At 50.0% G+C, this 20,227-nt stretch overlaps 1 protein-coding gene across 2 annotated transcripts in view; it reads right to left on the bottom strand.

Moving 5' to 3' along the window:
• Window positions 1–19,832, bottom strand: part of LOC149372299 (uncharacterized) — a 172,676-nt gene extending 152,844 nt beyond the window's left edge. Inside the window, exons 1-2 of one of the 2 annotated variants that reach the window (XM_089566752.1) lie at window positions 19,241–19,832; window positions 16,669–17,576 (exon numbers count right to left, since the gene is read on the bottom strand). In XM_089566752.1, coding sequence (XP_089422878.1) covers window positions 16,669–17,097 — 429 coding nt within the window. In that variant the 5' untranslated portion in view covers window positions 17,098–17,576; window positions 19,241–19,832. Of the gene's footprint in view, window positions 1–16,668 lie in introns of both variants that reach the window. The other variant, XM_089566751.1, reaches the window with a different exon arrangement.
• Window positions 19,833–20,227: the final 395 nt, after the last annotated feature.

The following is a 20,227-nucleotide window of genomic DNA, read 5'->3' as shown; positions in this document are numbered from 1 at the left end:
AAATGCGTCTCCTTCAGCTGTGAGATTTAATAAAGTCTACAGAGATTCCTTCTCAAAAGTAAAATATTAACGCATTTCTTATTCAATACACACTGAGCACAATTTATAACTAGCGGGAGGCTTGCCAGCTTCTTGATATTGTGTATGTAAGAGGCAGTGAAAACTCTTCACTGTCTTCTTGAATATTCTAAGAGGCACTGCAGGCAGAAAGAAGTACTAAAAAAAACTTACTTTCGGCATGATTTTGAAAGAAAAAACACCTGCTAGGAAATCGGACGACACTGCCCACACGTATATTGTTCGTTATATGTATTTAACATTTTGCCTTGTTTTCAGTTCTGAGCTTCATCATCACTCGCCTTTTTCGCTTTCGCTGTCTCGTCCACACATTAAACCTTTTACTAAGAATATCTGCGCCAAAAAGTGCAAAAAATGAAAAAATCTATTCCCGGCTCTCTGACACTGTCACTAAAATATTACTTGAGCGACGTAGGGACCTTTTTATGCTTAAAAAGTGCGCGTATTTCTCGTTGCATATAAGATGCCGACGCTCAACCGCGATGTACTGCCATCTTTACTTGACGAGTTCTAGGCGGCTCTCGGGGCATGTCGGATAAGTCCCCTCTTGCGAAAGACCATCTACTTTAGCCTCATCTCTCAGTCAGCTCGTTGCTCAACCATCGTACCATTAAGCTCTCAGCGGATGTTTTGCAAACACTGGAGCGCCTTGTGTCAGAAATAGGCCATTACTGTTAAGAGCATATTCTCCACACAAAAGCAGGGTTTAGCGCGGGAAGATAAAGAGTTCAAAGGTTGACACCCATTCAGTGAATGGCGGATTAGGCACAGCGGTTTTGAGCATCATGAGATTTGTACCGTTCAGAGTTTTTTTTTTTTAATGTTATCGTTTTCTTTTACCTTGTCAGCTTCTTTCCTGCAGCTTCTCTCTTTTTTACTCATCCATGAACACCGCCACTGGATCTCAGCTCGAGAACCTAAAATTCTCTAATTGGGATCGCAAATATTCATGCTCTAGTAACAAGAGTACTCCTTGGAGTGTCCATGAAACGCGCTTACCATAGTACACTGTTTAGTTTGGTTTGGTTTGGTTTATGGAGTTTAACGTACCACAGCGACTCGGGCTATGAGAGACGCCGTAGTGAAGGGCTCTGGAAATTTTGACCCCCTGAGGTTCTTTAACGTGCACTGACATCGCACAGTACACGGGCCTCCAGCATTTCGCCTCCATCGAAATTCAACCACCGCGGCCGGGATCGAACCCGCGTCTTTCGGATCAGCAGCCGAGCGCCATAACCACTGAGCCATTGCGGCGGCCATAGTACACTGTTGGCCTATGTCAAATGCTTTCCCCACTTTCCGAATTTCGGCACTCGCGTAAGAGTACGTATAAATTAGGAAGCTCGTGCCAAGTTTAACCGCTTTCCTTTTCTGTGCTCGGCGTAAGCCACCCAGGAGCGCTTAACGAAAGTAAGGTACGAGCTTTATAAAATGTCAGCAACAGGCAACAACTTGTGCGCAGCATTGTTGCCTAGCAACGTCATCTGTAAGGAGAGCAGCATTTCGCAATCGTATAGAAGAAGAAAATGATGCCCCAACACGCGACAATGCAAGGAAGGGTTTAGTATTTTTTTGTCCCTCTCACAACGCCGTTGACGTAAAAGGATACCCGTGTCGGAAAATCGTGGCACGCTTTATTTTCCCGATGTCTCGCAGTTGAGCCACTTCTGTATTCCTTTTATATTTCTATAAACGCGTCGAAAAATCTGCTGAGTGTAAGTGCGTTGCATTGAAGATTACGTAAACAGGTTTAATAAAAAGAAAAGTGAACAACGGAGCGCCCATCTCCGAAACTTTCTGTACGTCTGCAAAGAGGAACAAAGATTTCCTCGCATATTAAACAGGCCTGGTGCCTGTAGGCGGCTGTCTGCATCCATTGCACGCAGCTTCAGAAGCCAAATGGCGTTTCTGTTTGTTGTTTATGATTTTTTTTTCTCATTACTGAGACGTCGCTCGGGTCCGTCGTCTGCTAGGCCGAGTTACGGACCAACGAGCAAAAATAACGTCCCTTTGTGTCTGAAGACAGGGCTTTCGTTGAATAGATGGCACTATGCAAAATTTAAAGTGACTCTGCGCACGCGGCCTTACATATTGCTTGCCGCAGCCACTTTCGTTACTAAGGCCTTCAACTGAAATCAACACGCTGACGGCTTAACCCGTTTTGACTTCAGCCGTTACCTTGACTTATCCGCACATTCGTAGGTGTCTTACACGTAGGACATCGCCTTTTTGCGCAGTAACTCCTAAAGTTTATTGTGCAAGACCTTGCGCCACAACCGTAGGCTCAAAATTATTTGACCTCTTCCTGCGCAAGCGTTGTGTTGCGTGCGAAGAGTTTTTGTGCGTTTTTTTTTTTTTCGCCACTATTCCCTGGAAGCAGGAAACGTACTCGACCGCATCGACCTCATTTGATTCTGCAAGACAAACAAATACGACTTGCGCATCATCAGAAGAAAACCACCGTGCACCATGAGAAAGGTGATATTAAAGTCGATGTCAAATATTTGAGGCTTTACCACATGTCATATATAGATAGCGCACTTGACTACTATCCTACATTGTAGGACGGCTCCAAAGTCGGTGTTGAGAAAAATATTTTCATCAATAAAAGGATTATTCTGTACTCTGAAGTTTAATAAACATATTATCTCAAATAATATTTTATTTTTAAATTCAACAAGTTGCGGGTCGAAACGTTTAGTCCGAAAGCATTCATCACAAAAACCACAATTCAGCAAATAGAAAATGATGCAAGGTTAAGTGCATAAAAATCAATTCATAAACGAGAAAAGAGAAGCGCTCATTTGTTCCCAAAACGCGCGAGGTTAACAAAGGAGAGCAGAAAGCGACGAAACAGAGAGACTGTCCGCTACGTGCCTAAAACCATGACACTGAGAGCAGAATGGGTGTGCAATTCTCTTTGTGCGTCGCATCCATGGCCTGATGTTATCCTGACAGTACGGTGTCAGAAAGCACACTGGACACGATATCGATCGTTGCTGCTGAGTGACCTGTAGTTGTGAGGTAATGCTGAAGGGGAGGGCGTTGCTGTTGTGCACGGCGTGTTGATGCGCTGGCAAAACGGTTGCAACTCGTGACACTATGACTTCATACTGACTGGGATATAGAATCGTGGAACTTTCTGAGTGGCCTTCGTTTCTGGTTTTCATCGAACCTTTTATATTGCTAAAGTCTTTTTAGCAAAACTTTAGCGTAGTGCATGGGCTACTTCGCTATTACAAGCAATCACATTTGTGGCTACAAATCAAAGGAGAAAAGTAAGTTACGTTCACAATTAGTAGCAATATCTTTTACCCGAAGCTAAATTTTGTGCTTGTTTAAGTAAAGAAGAAAACTTCATTTCTCGTGCTAAGGTTCACAGTAAAAACAGTATAGTTTTTTTCTTATACAACTGCTCACCTTATAGCCTCTGTAATTAAGAAGGTGTAGTACTATCATTTTTTCAGACGGCGAGTGTTGGAACTAAGCAGCAAAAAATCCAAACTTACGAAGCTCTTCCACTGGGACATATTTGATGTTATTTAACGACAGGACAATTTTTTTCATTACCTTCGTTCTTCTCAGTGTCGACAATGAAGTGCATGTTTTATTGTTAGCAGCAGGCCAACCAACCAAGTTTCGACTTCTTTGCTACTGTATGTTTGGTAAGCTCTAACAAGACCACCCACGGCATCTGTGTGTGCAATGCCTCATCTTAAAGTGATTTCTGTTCTCTTGCACTTCTTATTGCCCCTGTGTTCCTTGTCCTTCTCATCTACGGGTCTTGTATTTGCTTTGTTTTTTTTCTTCTTAAACTGTATATTTGATTTCAACCAAACACACATTCAGTAGCGCAGCGCTGCCTATATGTTTCAGAGCGATGTTTCTACTGTGCTTTCCCAGAGAAGTACGCGGTGCTGTTTTCAAATGAATTAAGGCATATTTTGTCCCCTCGCTTCCCTGACGCTTCTTGTCGTAACTATGGCAGGTGGCAGTTAAATTAGTAATTGGTCGTGAGAGGGTGATCAGGAAGAGCACCCTGGGTGGCATTAGCCCCACCAGTGACAGCACCTGCCACCGCAGGACAGTGCTGCATCGCTTGACCACTGCACGACTTCACCGGGAATGGTGTAAGAACTCCACGAGGTCTATGAATTCAATGTATAGAATGACCAATGCCGCATACACGAACATTAACAAATTATCAGTATCGCGTCATACCCTCAAGGCGGAGCTTTTTTATTTTATTTTATTTTATTTATAAATACTGCGGTCTTGAACAACAAGACCATCGCAGGTGGGTACATAATTTGTGTAACACCAAAGGACAAAAAAAAAAGAAAATACAGCAGACAAGGCGTCACAGCAGCGAAATTATTACATCACACTGTACTGTATCATCTCACAACCTCAGAATGTATATACTGTAGTCATAGATCCAAGCATATAACAGGTTATAATTAAGTAAATCTCAACAAATTACTCATCAACCGAACATTCAAAATTTCGTCTCTTGTTGCAGCAGCGCCTCAAAATGGGACAAATTATTCTCTTCGACTATATGACCAGCAAGGTTGTTCCATTCGGTAATAGTTCTAGGAAAATAGGAATATTTGTAGCAGTTCGTTCTTGTGGATAAAGGTTTTGCGGAAAGAGAATGTCTCAGGCGTGTTGCATAACCACTAGAGTAATTAACAATTTTCGAGATGTCAATGTTGTATTGCCCAAGTTTAACTTTAACCTCCAGTTTTTCTTTTGGAAAGCCTGTATTACTTGGTTTCTTTGTGTGGCAGGGTGTTTGTGCGGCTATATTGAACGAGAAGATATTTCGCTGCTGCCGGCGGTTCTCGGATTACCTGTACATTTATGCACTTATGCTGTACCGTCGTCAGCATGCTTAACACGAATGCTCGATTGCGCGTCCTGCACTGATATTGCAGCTCCTGAACGCTGGGCGCTGAGTCGGAGACCATGCTGCACGGTTTGTTTGTTTGTTTGCGGTGGTTGGAGACAGCTCGCGCCCTGCTTCCACCCTAATACTGTCTCAGACGCAGTAGACGACGCCCAGCGGCGCTAATGTCACTAGAAGACACGCGCTCGAGCGTTCCTGTTAAGCGTGCTGACGACTGTACACTTATGCACTGCACAGTACAGTGCATATTTCTACTCGCCCTACACTTTATAGCCAGAATGAAAAAAACCTGCCTATTCACTCTTCGAGAGAGAGAGAGAAACTTTAATGAATACAGGAGAGGTAATTCACTCTTCGGTACTGTTGAACGCAACAAATCTGTATCTAAGTCCAACAGATCTCTGTCTAAATCAGTGTAACAGTTGCAAGTGATTAGAACATTCCTGCCCGTCGCATGTATCGGAACAAGAGAACTGATGTGCCGAGCTCAAGTCACGGATGGATAGCTGGGCGAGTTTGTGATAGTAGTTGGTATAGACACAGTGCTCGTCCGTGTCATCTTTTTCTTTTCTCTTTCGTCTGTTACGCGCTGTGCCACCCACGGTCGTACTGCTCGCAATAAAAGCGCATGCGCTGCAATTTTTGCATCCAAATATCTTTTTGTCTCGTTTCATTTCTATTATACAGCTTCAACTCAACTTGAAAACCACTGCCAGTCAAGCTTAACGAGTACTCAAGTAACACTTGTTGCTGGCCTAGTCGGTGCATTATTCTTCGTACAAAAGTTAGCGCAAAACACAAGACACTCACAAGCCTCACTGTCCTCACTCACTGTCCTGTCCACCTTTCTTGTGAGTGTCTTGTGTTTTGCGCTAACTTTTGTACGAAGCTTAACGAGACCTCGTTACGGCAACCAATATCCATTTCGAACTCTTCCTACCCCTCAGCTTCTATCCCACTTCCGCCATGTTTCCCCAGAGTGCACTCTCTGCGGAGAACCGCACGCCACCCTAGACCACATCCTCTTCGGCTGCCCTGCCGATCCTCCCCCGCAGGGACAGCCCGCCATCGGTACATGGGAGGAATGGGAGGCCCTCCTTGCGTCGCAGGACCCGGACGCGCAACTTCGCTGTGTGAACCGGGGTGCCAGTGCCATGGCCCTACGTGGCCTGGACACATGCGCGTAATGTGAGGGCTGTGCGGTGGCCCTGAGATCTTGTACGGTCCAAACTCACTAGCTTAATAAAGTTTTCCATCCATCCATCCATCGAGCCAACAATAGCATTTATGATCATCAACGCTGTTGTTGTTGACATACACTTGCCGCGTCTGGAACGTACTTCCGGTCAGTCGTTATAGCAGTGCGGGAGCTTTCGCGAGCAGCTGGATTCCCGGATCAATAGATCCCGAGCAATCCGTTTGCGCCACGCGCGAGAACATTGCATCACGTGTCCCATCTAGTGGACGGAAGAAAAAAAAAAGTGGAGGTGGGGAGTGGAGGGCTAGACGCAACTACCTTGGCAGCGTCTATGGGAATACAAACAGGATCCGTACAGAGCCCGGAAGTTTGGGCACAACGCAAGGGTCGCGCCTTGGTCCCAGCTTCTTTGGACAGGTGTTCGTAATTTAGCGGCTGTCAGTACGGGCTGCAGGACTATTGAATTTCCGGGTGCATTATGCGGCGACTCATTTTCGGGGCCTTTTTGCTGCGCTCGCAGTTCTTTGTTAACATTTTCGTCTCTATTTCTTTACTTTAGTTTTCGCTTTTCTGCTGGCGTCCGTTCTTACACGCGTGGCATATATCATCGCGCGCGATTAGATTACGACGTCAGCAACAGGTTCCTATGCAGGAAAACTAGGAGTGCACATAGAGTATAGAAATAACGGGCGAGAATATAACACCGGAATAATGTACGCCGGAACGAATAAGCTTAGCCAATCTGCCTGAACAGGTGCGCGCCGTGCGCAGGTGCTTGCACTGTCAATTCCACGTGCACCTCGCGCAAGTTACGTGTTGCGTCACGAAGAAAGTTATTAAACCGAGCGCTATTCTTCCTCTGGGGGTATTCTGCTTGCAACAGCTGAGGAGGAGGAGGAGGAGGAAAACTTTTATTCCTATTTACAGTGAGAGGTCGATGGGGCGAGCCGGAAGGGCCCGCCCCTTACAAACACTAGGGTTGGTTTGGTTTATGGGGTTTAACGTCCCAAAGCGACTAAGGCTATGAGAGACGCCGTAGTGGAGGGCTTCGGAAATTTCGACCACCTGGGGTTCTTTAACGTGCACTGACATCGCACAGTACACGGGCCTCTAGAATTTCTCCTCCAAAGAAATTCCAGCCGCCGCGGCCGGGATCGAACCCGCGTCTTTTGGGTCAGCAGCCGAGCACCATAGCCACTGAGCCACCGCGGCGGCTTACAAACACTAGGAGGGATCCCTAGTCCGGGATCCCTGTAGCTTCCGCAGCGGCCCGGGCTCTAGCTACCAATGCCTGTTGGGCATGGAGTTCGGAGCAGCCGCGCAGGGCAGCTTCCCAGTCCTCTCGAGTGGGGTGGAGGTGGGGTGGGTAGGCAGGATTGGAAGGGCATGCCCACACCATGTGGTAGGTGTCCGAAAACTCCTCCTCACAGTGTGGGCACGCGCCCGAGAAAGAAGAATTGAAGTGCATAAGTACTGCCGGGCACAGTACAGTATTGGTATAGAGGCGGAGAAGCCAGCGCTCCTCCACCCTGGTGAGGCCTTTACAGGGAGGGGGATAGAGACCATGAAAATTTTGCTAAAGAGAGGTGATCTCTTTAAAGGTGATGGCCGGATTGAAATTTAATTCCGGATCAGGCTGCGGATGAGGCGACGCCCGGTGAGTAAGCGCGCGGGCGGCAGCGTCGGCTGCCTCGTTCCCCTCAAGACCCGCATGAGCCGGAGCCCACACGATGGTACAATGGGTCGGAAACCCTGTGTATTCGCATGCGTGGAGAATTTTGAAAGCACGGTCTGGAATATACCCTTGCTCAATATTGCGGCAGGCGCCCCTGGAGTCCGTAATAATGACTCGGGACTCTGGATCTGCGGCGGCCACTGCAATGGCGATCTCTTCCGCAAATGTAATGTTTGGGGCACGGAAAGTAAGGCCCTGAACTGTAGTGTTTTGGTGGATGACGGCCGCCGTGTACCAACCCCCATGGTGTGGGCCGGCCGCATCCACATAGAAGACACCTGGCTTATGGCCATATTGTTGAGAAATAGCCTCCGCCCGCGCGAGACGGCGACCATCATGGGTGTCTGCAGTCATGTTCTTCGGAAGGGGTCGCACCTGGAGTGCAAAGCGCCAGGCTTCAGGGATGCGGACCCGTTCTTCTGTATGTGTTGCGTAGGATATGTGTAAGCGGGTCAGAAGGCGGCTCCCCGCAGGTGTTTTGCTTAGGCGCAAGTATTGATTGTTAAGATGAGCTTCTCGTAACTCCCCAAAGGTGTTGGTCATCCCCAGACCGAGGAGACGCTTGTTGGACGTCGTTATGGGGAGGTCGAGCGCTCTCTTATAAATCTTGCGGAGAACTACTTCTAAGGCATTCTCATCGCATTTGCGTAGGTGGAGGTAGGGAGCCGAATATAAAATCCGGCTGGTCACGAATGCATTGGCCAGCCGCAGGGCATCTTTGCATCGTAGTCCCCCCCTTTTATTGGACACCCGGCGGAGCATCCGACCCACCTGGTCCCCCACCTTACGTAGCTTGTTTAGGGTAGTGTCTATCTTGCGCCTATGATGAATGAAAAGCCCCAGTACCCGGATCTCCTCGTGTTCAGGTATCGGTCCGTTAAGTAGGGAAAGGGCAATTTTGGTTGTGCACTTTGAGTTGGGGCGTATGTGCACAAATTCAGATTTGCTCGGGGAGCATTCAAGACCACAGCGACGAGCGTATTCGTCCACAATAGCTGCCGCTTGTTGCAGGTTGGTCTCGATGTCTCCAACCGATTGTTGTGTTGCCCAGAGGGTGATGTCGTCCGCATACAGAGCGTGCTGCACACCGGCGACCTCTGCCAGCTGGGTAGGGAGCTTCATCATGGCCAGATTAAATAGTAATGGCGAGAGGACAGCTCCCTGTGGGGTCCCTCGTGTGCCAAGTTGATATGGGCCATATTCTGTGTCTTGCAGCCGGATATAGGATTGGCGATCTGTAAGGAATTGTTTGATATAATTGAAAGTATTGCGCCCACAGTCTGTTTGCGACAAATGGGATAGGATGATCTCGTGGGTCACATTGTCGAAAGCCCCCCGCAGGTCAAGTGCGACGACTACTTTATCATTGCTGGGGTGCTCGACGGGGTCGAGAATCTCCTTGTGAAGTTGCAACAGGACATCTTGTGCGGACCGGTGTGGGCGGAAACCGTACATGGTGTCTGCGAAAATGTTTTGCTGTTCCAGGAAAGCCGACAATCTGTCGCGGACTATAGTCTCCATCAGCTTCCCCACACACGAGGTGAGGGAGATGGGCCGGAGGTTGTCGGTGTTAATGGCTTTACCTGGCTTGGGAATGAAAGTTACTAGTGCCGTTTTCCAATCTATGGGGAGTGGTGTGCCTCCAATCCAGATAGTGTTGAAGTAATCGAGGAGAGTTTCGTAGGCGGGATCTGGGAGGTTGGCAATAAGCTTTACCGTCACCTTGTCCCGGCCTGGTGCTGTACCTCGCTTCATTTTAGCCAGGGCCGCTTTTAGGTCATGGAGCTGGAACGGTTGATCCAAATCCGCGTTCTCGGAACCTGCATACGAGTACGCCTGACCACGGGGATCCTGGTGTATACTCAAATATTTGTCGCGGAGCGCATCGGCCAGTTTGGCCGTGTCTCCAGTGAAGTTATGTATAGCCCTTTGAAGCTGTTTTTGTGTCTCAGTACGGGCTTGTGCCGGATCAATAAGGGCGCGGAAGAGGCGCCACGTACTCCGACTCGACATTTGCCGAGCTGCAGTGTTGCATCGGTGCACCCAATTGGAGTCGGCGAGTTGGGCCGCGTATTGTGCCGCCTGTTGGGTGATATCCGCGATGCGAATTTTGAGTTTCCGATTGTGTTTTTGACGACGCCAGCGGCGGACTAGGCTGTGTCGTGCCTCCCAGAGGTGGAGGAGGTGGTTATCCACCGCCGGGCTCGCCTCTGAGAGTTGAACATTTTGCTCGACTGATTTCAAGTGGGATACTAGGTGTTGGGACCACGTTGAGTATCCTTGGTCCATTATCGATTGAGGATTGGTGTAGCTGCTCCTAAATTTGGTCCAGTCGGGTAGTTTTGCATTGGCCTGTGGTCTTGTGAGTGGCTTGGTATGGATTGTAGTGGTAATTATGCAGTGGTCGCTACCGAGGGATTCCTCGGTGTTCCTCCAATCTGCATAGCGAATATTTTTCGTAAAGGTGAGGTCCGGACACGTATCGCGTGTAACGGAGTTACCTATACGAGTGGGTTGCGCGGGATCCGTGTGAAGAGTAAGGCCCAGTGTGGAAACAAGCTCCGCCAACTTGCGTCCGCGTTTCTCTTCACGTGTGTACCCCCATAAGGTGCTGGGAGCATTAAAGTCCCCAACGATTATGAGGGGATCCCGATTCGCCACCTTCAAAGCCCGGCTGAAGATATCTGCGAATGTAACATTTGGTAGCTTTGGGGGACAGTAAATGTTGAGTATGTGCAATGGGGGGTCCTGTTTGCGTAGCGGAAGGATCGTCACCATTACATGGGAGAAATTAGCGCTAAGATCCAGGTCAACCTGGGAGGCCGTGTAATTTTTATGTACGCAGAGGCAGCTCTGCGCATCCTGCTGGTACACCGTGTAATTGGCAAGGGTGGCGCCATTTCCTGGCTCCTGAAGGGCCACCACAGCAGGTAATTCTGGGAAAGTTGTAAGGAAAAGGCGTAGATCGGCTCGCTTTGTGCGTGCCTTGAATCCGCGACAGTTCCACTGTACAATTTGAATAGGGATCGAATTGCTTCGCGGATGCTTCCTATTTCTAGGGGTGCCCGCCATGATCAAGGGTAGAGTTGTGAGTTTGGAGAGAGGAGGCTTGAGAGCCAGTGGCTCCAAAGAGAGGAGCGTTCTCTATACTGAGGATGGCACAGGGGACCTCTTCTTCTTCTCCGGCGATTCGACGCCTAGACGCTTTGAGCTGCCGGCCTGCGAAGGTTTTGAGCGGGCCAGCGCGCTTGGGAGCGCGGGTGAGTTGAGCGAACTGAGCGGTTATGAGGTTTGGGATAGATGCCGCAAGATGGCTAATTTTGTTGAGTGCCGCCGTAAGTGTGGCATTGATTTGCGTTTCCAATGCGGATATTCTGTTGTTCACTTGAGTTTCGAGCGCGCTCACTCTCGCCTCGAGTGCCGTGAGGGCATGCGCAGCCTGCCCTGAAGGGGTTGCGTCGCTTTCCATTGCCTCTGCTGCGGGTGAGGCAGAGGTGTGGTTGGGGGAATTTTGGCGGGCCTCCGCTATTGCGAGACGCTTTTGAAAATTTGCAACCTGCTCGCGGAGAGCAGATATTTCTTTTTGTTCGGCAGAGATTGGCCGAGGTTGGGATTGGGAAGGGGGAGGGAAGGGAGAAGCTGCCCTGCTCGCGCCGCTCACCTGGGAGTGTTGCTTGACAACGTTTGCCCACGTCTTGGAGCCGCCGTTCTGGGGAGGTCCGAGGGGCTTCGCTGCACCGGCTTGAGGCGGCGGTGGCGCAGCTGGAGGTTTTCCCTGGCTCCCGGTAGAGGAATTCACAGGCTGGTCCATGGCTTGGTCGAAAGCCTTGGCCTTCAGCTTGTCCGGGCGACGCTTGCCACGCTTGCGTCGGTTCCGCTTCGATTTACGCCCGCGCTCGGCATGTGGGGGCTGGATAGCGCGATATTTAGCCGTACACGCAGGGACCCCCGTGGCATGGGCCCCGCCGCACAATGAACACTTTGGGTTGCACTGGTGAGGGGCCCGCACCCCCTCAACGAGTAGAGCCTGCTGTCCGCACAGGCCACACCGGTCCAGCCTCTGGCCGGGGCAGGCGTCCACGCGGTGGCCGACCACACCGCAATGTCGGCAGGCTGGAATGGTGCGCTGGTAAGGCCTAACTTGTACAAGCTCCGAGTCGTAGTGCACGAAACGTGGCTTCTCTGTTCCGGCGAAAGTCAGTCTCGCTTTGTTGGATGTCCCAAATTTTCGCACTTCCACGATGGTGCCGTAGCGCCATTGGAGCTTAGTACGGAGCGAGTCCGTAGTTTCAGAGTTACGGACGGTAATGACGCCGTAGCAGACGTCCTTGCCGTCTTGGCGCAGGTGCCCCACAAGGGAGACCCTCCCGTCGGGTCCATTAAGTTCAAATTCGCCGATGATACGGTCAGCTAGCTCAGGTTTCGCAGTCTGAACAATAATGAGGTTTTGTTCTCTTACCGGTATTATGGTAAGGTCTGTTGCGGGTTGCGTGCCCAGGAGAGCCGTGAACGCCCGGCCGTAGCCGGTCTCCTGGAAAGTCTCGTACAACGAGACGCGGGTCCGGGGCTTGATGACGAGACGTAGTCGTCTGGAGCAGGTTTGGGAATAACAGGCGGTTTCCACTTCGTGAGAAGTCGCCGACTGCGGCCCGCCGCGCGCGGGGCAGGTGACTGCTGGTTTCCGGCGTGAACGCCGGCCGCGTCTACGGACGCCGGCTTGAAAGCTTGGTCTTGCGCTCGGCGCAGCACTGCGGCGTTCAACGCGGCGCTGCGAAATCTTGCCGAATCTGGGCCTCCGGTTGCCGCTGGGGTAACCGTTGCCGAAACTGGGCCTTCGGTTGCCGCTGGGTTAACCGTTGTCCAGTGCATGTTCTCGGGGTCGTAGCCTCGGCAGGAGATTTGAGTAGCAGCCATACTGGCGTCAGTGGCCAGAGGCCCCGATGTGCCGGGTACCGGTTCGGGCGTTAGGCCTAGCCGCGCCACCGGCCCGATCGGGCCATGTGTTGCCCGAAAAAGGGGTTTAACCGGGCCCACCTTGAAAAAAACTGGTGTCCAGATGTTCCCGACAGCTTTCGGTGCACGTTGGGGAGGATCTTGCTAGGGTCAGGCGGAAACTTCCGCTGCTCCGGCTGAAAATCGCCGGAGCCGACGAGCAGCACGTCTGACTCCCCGTGCGAGCACCATAGCATTGCAATACGAAGAATGAAAACCATCACGTATAATTGGAATACCTGCACACGAATACACTGAAAGCGTTGCAGCCAGCTTCATCCTATTTTGCCCAAACCTTCTAGAAATCTTGAGCAAACCTTCTGGACTATGATTGTTTAGAGTCACCTCAGGTAACCATAATAAGTCAATATCGCGTTGTGTGTATCTATAAAGCATTTTCATCGATGCGTAAAGTGTCGTCAGAGCAATCAACCTTTAGATTCCGTTCATCTGAGTCAACGTTCTGTGCGTGTGTCAGAAACAGTGAGAGAGACCGAAACCAGGAAAAAGAGGTAGAGGGGAGGCGTGCCTATAGTTGCTTGACTGCCAAGCAGGTGTGTAAAATATATCGGAGACAAAACGCTGTTGCACTGTAAGAGTACGCCACAGAGGTTTCAGCAACAGGCTGGACGCTACGAGTAAGCTAATCGCTACGACGACGGGGCGGCATTCTTCCAAGTGTTTATAGCTAGAAGGCGGCGCTTTGAAGTCGGGGTGACATTTCCCCGTCTCTTTGAAGCCGCCGATCCGTTTTGCTGTTGGCGCTGCATTTGGTGTACACCCTATATGAAACCACGTTTTCGTGTCAATAATTCTCACATCGCGCAGCTAATCTTTCCACTTCCGTTTCTTTCCCTTTCCTTAATACTTTCTTTTTCTTACAGCCACGAAGACGTGCTGTCACGCCCTTGACGCTTCCCGCATCATATCGAAAGCTTGTCCGTTCGTACATTTTTCATCGCACCCGGTCGTCATCTTACGGGCTGTCCATTCAGTTCGCACTGCTTTCTTTATCTTTGTTTATAGAGTTTATTGCAAACAGATTCCATTTATTTAGTTCCACTGTTGGCGGGCACTGGAACATATTCTATTATTTTTTCCCCTTTATGTGGGAAATCAGAATTATTAATGAAAAGGAAAGAACACACTAAAAAACACAGAAGCAAGGAATAAAATGCCCGCCCTCATAAAAGCAGGCATCAGCGTAGAGATGGACACAGCTGGTATGCGGACGAGATTTACGTAATCCATCACTTCCTCGTCCGGATTCGCCATTCCTTTTCATCGCACTCCCAGCGCAGAAACGTGTGGACTGACATATATATTGCATAAACGCAATTTCCGCCCCGTGTCGACGGCCGTATATTTCGCCGTCGAAAAGCCGGACGCGTTATTCGGCGCGCCTGGACGCAAGACGCAGTACGTCTCCCAAGCGACTTTCGAAACAAACCGAGCGTTGGACCGTCCTCGATGCGTTCCGTGGCGCGCACCGCTGAGGAAACAAATCGAAGATAGAACGTGAGCCAGGCCCTGAATACGACGAAGAAACGCGTTATTCTCAAGAAACGACGGATGTGTGCTCGTAATCTTGCGAGTTCGCCCTATTTGTTTTTTGTGACCATTTATAGCCTCGCAGGGAGCTGGATACGTTTACTTAGCACGCTTTGAAGCTTAGCACGACGAAGCCTGAGAGAAAAGGAATATGTTCTGTACTTTCTGAGCTCCTGTTTTTTTGAGCACCATAGCGACAAAGCCGTTCTTCGCAGAACACGGTGTAAGTTGAACTTTGCGGACGGGTTTCAAGGAACGCTTTGACATTTCGTTGTGGCCATACGTATTACATTCCGCAGCATATGTCGCTGGCTCCCGCAAGCGACCTCAACCGGATCACTTTTGTAGAGGGATGGATGTGGTGGATGCAGGCGTGGTAGATGTGGTGGATGCAGTGCATGAGTGCGGGATGAAGCAATATAACCCATATACACCAGTCTTCTCGTTCGAGATAATTAGGTAGCCTACACAAGGTTTCTTTGTTTGAGATCCATCATTGCAAAATAGCATGACACGGATATTGCAAGCTCGGATTTTCCCATATACGTTGAAATTCAGCTCACACCGGTGTTCTTGTAGTCGGCGCAGTACAGTCGGTGAAATCGCGATAGAAGTGAGCCAGCATTTTGTGAGATACCAAAAAAGATTTTGTCGTGAAACTGGGGCTCTGCTTATACTTGAATCGAATTATCTCACTTTTCACCATCGCTGTGGTTAGTAGTTTCTGCAGATGACGTTCGCGATTTTATTTTCTTGTCTACTTGCACCGCTAATAATCTTAGGCTTATTAGGGGCTGATATTTTAACATGCCGATAAAGTATGTATTGACCCTAATTACTTCACTACTTTCTTACACATGTAATTCATTTTTTGAGTTTAGCTTCTTTCCATAGAAAGTGAGCAGTTGTTAGTAGTGCCTGACTTGTTTTTTTCCCCTACCCCAGTCCTGCTTTCCAAAACAGCCCTAGATGATTTTAAGCTGAGGCACCAACTGGCCTCACTCGACTCTGCTGATGTCAACAGCCTATCGTTGAATGGAGAGATTAAAATTAATCGTTTCCGCCTGACGACAGAAGTGTTATTACGTTTGTAAAAATTGGCCTAATCTGACCTCGCCTAGTAGCCCATTACTTACTTGCATGTATTGAAGATCTGTTGAAATGCATGATGATGACGCAATGCACGACTGCAATGCGCGCTCATACACCGATCTATCTGGGGCAAACAGTGGGTCTCCACAGAGTCCAACCAGTGTTATATGACTCTGCAGTGACGGATTTTAGTTCAGTTAGTGGCCGCTGCGACGCGAAATCTGCATAATCCCTCCACCTACTTCTTCACGGCAGTGGTTTGGCCGGCATTCCTAAACTGCAGAGGATTAATTAAAGCAGATGCTTCCAAACCAGGTTCAGCTTAGTTTCGGCGCAATCGTAGCGCATCCTGACTTCCGCTACACGCCATGAAACTGGAAGCTATAAGAATATCCACGATTTTAGAGGGCGCAGCCAATCCGACGCGTTGATCGTCCCGCTCTCAGCGCTCTCAACGCTAAAATGTTTAATTAGGAGTACCCGCAGACTCGCACAAGTCAGACAGCCGAACACAATAACAAGCTCCATACAGAAGGCGAACTCAGGAACTCGGTTTGTGAGCCTTAAAATCGGAGGGTCACGCATTCTCGCTACAGCCACAACGGAAAGATCGCACTCTAGTAATTAGCACAGAACCTATGTTCAGTCTTTCCAACTGTGAATACTTATGAAAACGTTATTAGAGAACAGTGTTGACCAAATATTTAGGGGAATCCCCCAAGCGATGATCCCGGGTTTGAACCCCGGACACTTTCTGAGAAAGCTGTATAGCTTTCCTTTGTAGCCGTATGGCTGCGCTTGGGTGGACGTCAATGAGTAATTACTCCCTTATTATTAGAGAAGTTACCATACTGTTGCGACCAGGCTATCAGCCCTTGTCCCATTGAGTTCGCGTGCCTCTATATATGTGCGGTTCTGAAACGCTACGGGGGATGCTCGTGGAGAGCTCTGCGGTAAAAACTCAGTGCAGTACGAACTGCTAGCGGGAGCTATCAGGTTCCGGACATGCGTGGCTGCCACGTGAGCGTGGGCGAACAGCGCACTTGTAGAAGCCATCTCTCGTTTATCTTTCCCTGTAAAGCCAGAGAAGGATGTGGGCGGAGCACTCACCGTGCAGCTGGATCGCCTGCGCTCTTCCCCTTCGGGCACGGACAGCGAGCTGCGCGGCGACGCCCGTGGCGAGGGCCTGGGTGAGACCCGGGGCGACCTGATGGCGGCTCCCGTCGGCGTGGCCACCGTCACGCAGCGCGCCGAGCCCAGCGCGGACAGCTGCAGGTCCGAGGGCCCCGCCACGGGCGACACGGGCGTCAGACTGCCTCGGGGCGACGTGGCGCCGGGCTGCAGGCTGTGCCTCGGGCTGAGCGACGAGGAGCTGCCGGCCGCCGCAGGAGACCAGGCGGGCACCGCCATCGACTGGCGGCGCGACGAGGGCGACGGGACGCCGGTGACCGCGATGCTCGCACGGCGCAGGTTGGGCTGCGAAGAGCGTCGGCTGCCCTTGCGGTGCAGCATGGTTCCCTTGCGGACCAACATTGACATGGCTTTAAGGCGCGGCTCCGCCTCGCGCTCACACGGGATGATCGGCACACCTCAGCCCCGCTGCGGCGGGACGACGACGATGCATGGTGCTCGCGTTCCTGCGCGTTTATGTCACTCTCCCCGATAGTGTCTTCCTTCGTGGACCTTGACGAACTTTGTGGACGTCTTCCCTTCGCGGCTTCAGTGCTGCCGCTTTACGATGTCGTTACTTAGCGTCAACGTCACGCAGGAGCAGTTCGGGTTCTAGCCTTGTTGGGACTATACTTTCACAGTTATCTCTGACTTCGGAGAATGTCGAACTGATCTGTCGCACCTCACACGCTTTCTCTTATTCCTTCCCATGAGGGGTTGAAGAGTTTGCACGAAGTACCCGCCCTCAAAACAATGCAGTTTTACTTTCTTGCACCAGCTACTAAAGCCCTTCAATGATGGCCAGAATGGTGTGTCTAGGACAACTTGGAAGCCGTTTAGTGTGTAACCTAGGCAAAGATATCGCGAAAGTTTTGATGTAATGTTACGTTGTCTGAGCTCTTGTCATGCCAAAATTTTTATGCACACATGAGTTCACGGCTAGCCTAATTCTTGAACTAGTACAATAAATCTTTAATGTCAGGAAACAGTTACTTTATCCTTTCAAGCCACCTATTTTTTCAAGGAAACCTTAGTTTCGGTTAAACTTCAAAGTTAAACTGCAGCCTACCGTGTTCCCCTCTGAGTCGGGTTAACGTACCACGATATACTTGCGTGAGTTTCTCCTCGCTTTCAAAATTCGCGCAGTCCTCTTTTTACTCGATCCTACATCAAAAACTTTCTCAAGACGAGTAAAAAGCGCATATCAGCAGCCCCGTAATGCTCGGCACAAAGTTCACTCGCACCGTCAAAGTTCACAGGATCAGATTTCCGAGCGAACGACACCGAGATAATTGAAGCGTGCCGTCTCATTCGTGTCGAAGCTCGTTTAGGCGAGCGACAGAGGTATCACTGATGAAATTCTCCTTCCCTGCCAACGATCCGTTCCTTACGACGCGCCCCTTCTTCGGTAGGCGTAAAGCAAGAACCATTAAACTTTTACGAAGACAGGTTTCTTTCACTCTCCTCACCCCGTCCTCCCTTGCGAACGCTATCAGATTGCTACCTGTACACCTTTTAGTGCAGAACTGCGTCCACTAGCAGTCATTACAGCAGCGCAACCGCTCACGTTTCGCCACACGTCTCGTGACTGGTCGATGTCTCCCTGCCTTCACCAACACCAAAATCGGCGCTGACAGCCTCACCTGACCGCTTTTATCTCGCGTATTCCCAGTTTGTCATTTTCTTTTTTTCAGAGCAGTTGAGTAAGAAATATATATGGATTGTAGCGGTAATAGTAAATGGGGCGGGTAGGGCAAAGTCGCTGTCGCCTAGCCCTTTCTACGGGACAGGCGTATTGATTGCCCGAAACGTGTATTATGGTCGAGCGGCGGAAACAGCGAAAGTGACCGCGTGAAATGAACGCCAGTGCGGGCTCATAATGTGCGACGCTACGGCATTTACCGCGAAGCGTTTACGGGCCGCCCGCAATTGTCCCGCTTAATATTAGGCGTCACGGCTAAAGTTCTGCGGTCGGTCTCAAATGTACGCGCTGGAGACGGATAATGTTATCTCTGATACTACTTTCTTCTAGCGTTTCTCCATCCAACTCAGTAATGTTGAGAATAGTCTTTATCTAGTCGGGAATTACTTATATTTAGTCACAGGCGAATTTTGTTCTCTTATAGCTTGTAGCCGTTCGTCAAGCGTGGTATATGTCACCGGATATTTTGCTGAAGAGTAATGTGCAGAGTAAATTTGCGCAAACTCATCTGAAGTTCTAAACGTCCGAAGTTAGGTCCTGTCCCTCGCGAACGGATGGAACTCGTGCGATTTTCAACTGCGAAGCTTTAGTGTTGCCGAATATAAAAAAAAACCGAATACAAACTTTTTTAACGTTTAAATGCCTTCGTTTCGGACCGGCACCAATTTTACTGACCTCATGTCGGATTTTTCTCTCAACAAAGTGAAGTAAGCTTTAGCGTGCAGAACGTTTACACTGATCCCGTAGGGAAGACCTTACGCCCCTGAAGTCTTCCTGTCACCGTTCCCAACACCGACGCAAAAATTTTACCCTTTAAAACGCTGCAGTTAGCTGCGGCGGAGAATCCAACAAAACAGTACACACGCGCTTCGTTAGGTTCCTTTCCACACACACACACCTGGTTCAACTGATCCGTGCAAAAACGAGAGAAATGATCACAGAGCGTGTTCCACCACGAACTCTGTCCACAAAGTTACACACATCCGGCACGACCGTCCTCCGTATTGTTCACTCAGCTGCCGTCACTTTCAGAAATCTATCCGCGGAATCACTGGCGAAGAAATTCGATTCGGCCGAAGAGCACGAACCACGAGGAAGTTTTCACTCAACTCACGAACGTTTCGTTTCAGTCTTTCGTATTCAAGTTTACGCCAGATGGAACGACGTTGACTTCTCCGGGTCACAGCGGCACTTTACAGATGACTCTGCGGTGGCTGCTTCTGAAGCACTAGCGTTCCCGTATGTTGCGCCACGACGTGCCGAGAAATCCGATGACGGGTCAAGCCGGGGCTCCTAGAGCAGTCGGACGGGGGGGGAGCAGGTGCGCAGCCTGCGTCCGGTGCGTCCGCGCGCCCGACAGCGTCTGACGGGCGCGAGCGTGCTGTGCTGTACTTGCGCGGGCCGATCGAAGTGCAGCCCGGCCGAAAGCGCCGACGACGCTAGCGCTAGCGCGCGCGCGTAGACGCGCCACACGGAAACGCGGCGGCCGCCGCTGGCGCTTAGCGCGAGCTGTCGTCGGACAGGTGAGTGCTCGCTATCTCCTTCCACATGCAAGCACTTTAACGCGGAGTCGACTGACTTATTTACCTGCCCGGGCAACTCGATACAACGATTTAAAGAAGCTTGGGTGGAGATGGCTGATAGGCTACAGACTGGAAGAGGAGAGCTGCAATGTTGGTAGCGAGACGTTTGAAGAGCTGCAAGGCACAGAAGTGGAAGTTGGTTGCGATATAAGCAACTTTACTGTAAAAGGGAAGATTTTTTGGTCAGTTGGTCCGTGATTATAGCAATCAAACG

The sequence above is a fragment of the Amblyomma mixtum genome, chromosome 1, assembly GCF_055824585.1.
Source record: "Amblyomma mixtum isolate Tamu chromosome 1, ASM5582458v1, whole genome shotgun sequence".
In the NCBI taxonomy this organism is placed as follows: domain Eukaryota; kingdom Metazoa; phylum Arthropoda; class Arachnida; order Ixodida; family Ixodidae; genus Amblyomma; species Amblyomma mixtum.
This window is presented reverse-complemented; position numbering and strand designations above follow the sequence as displayed.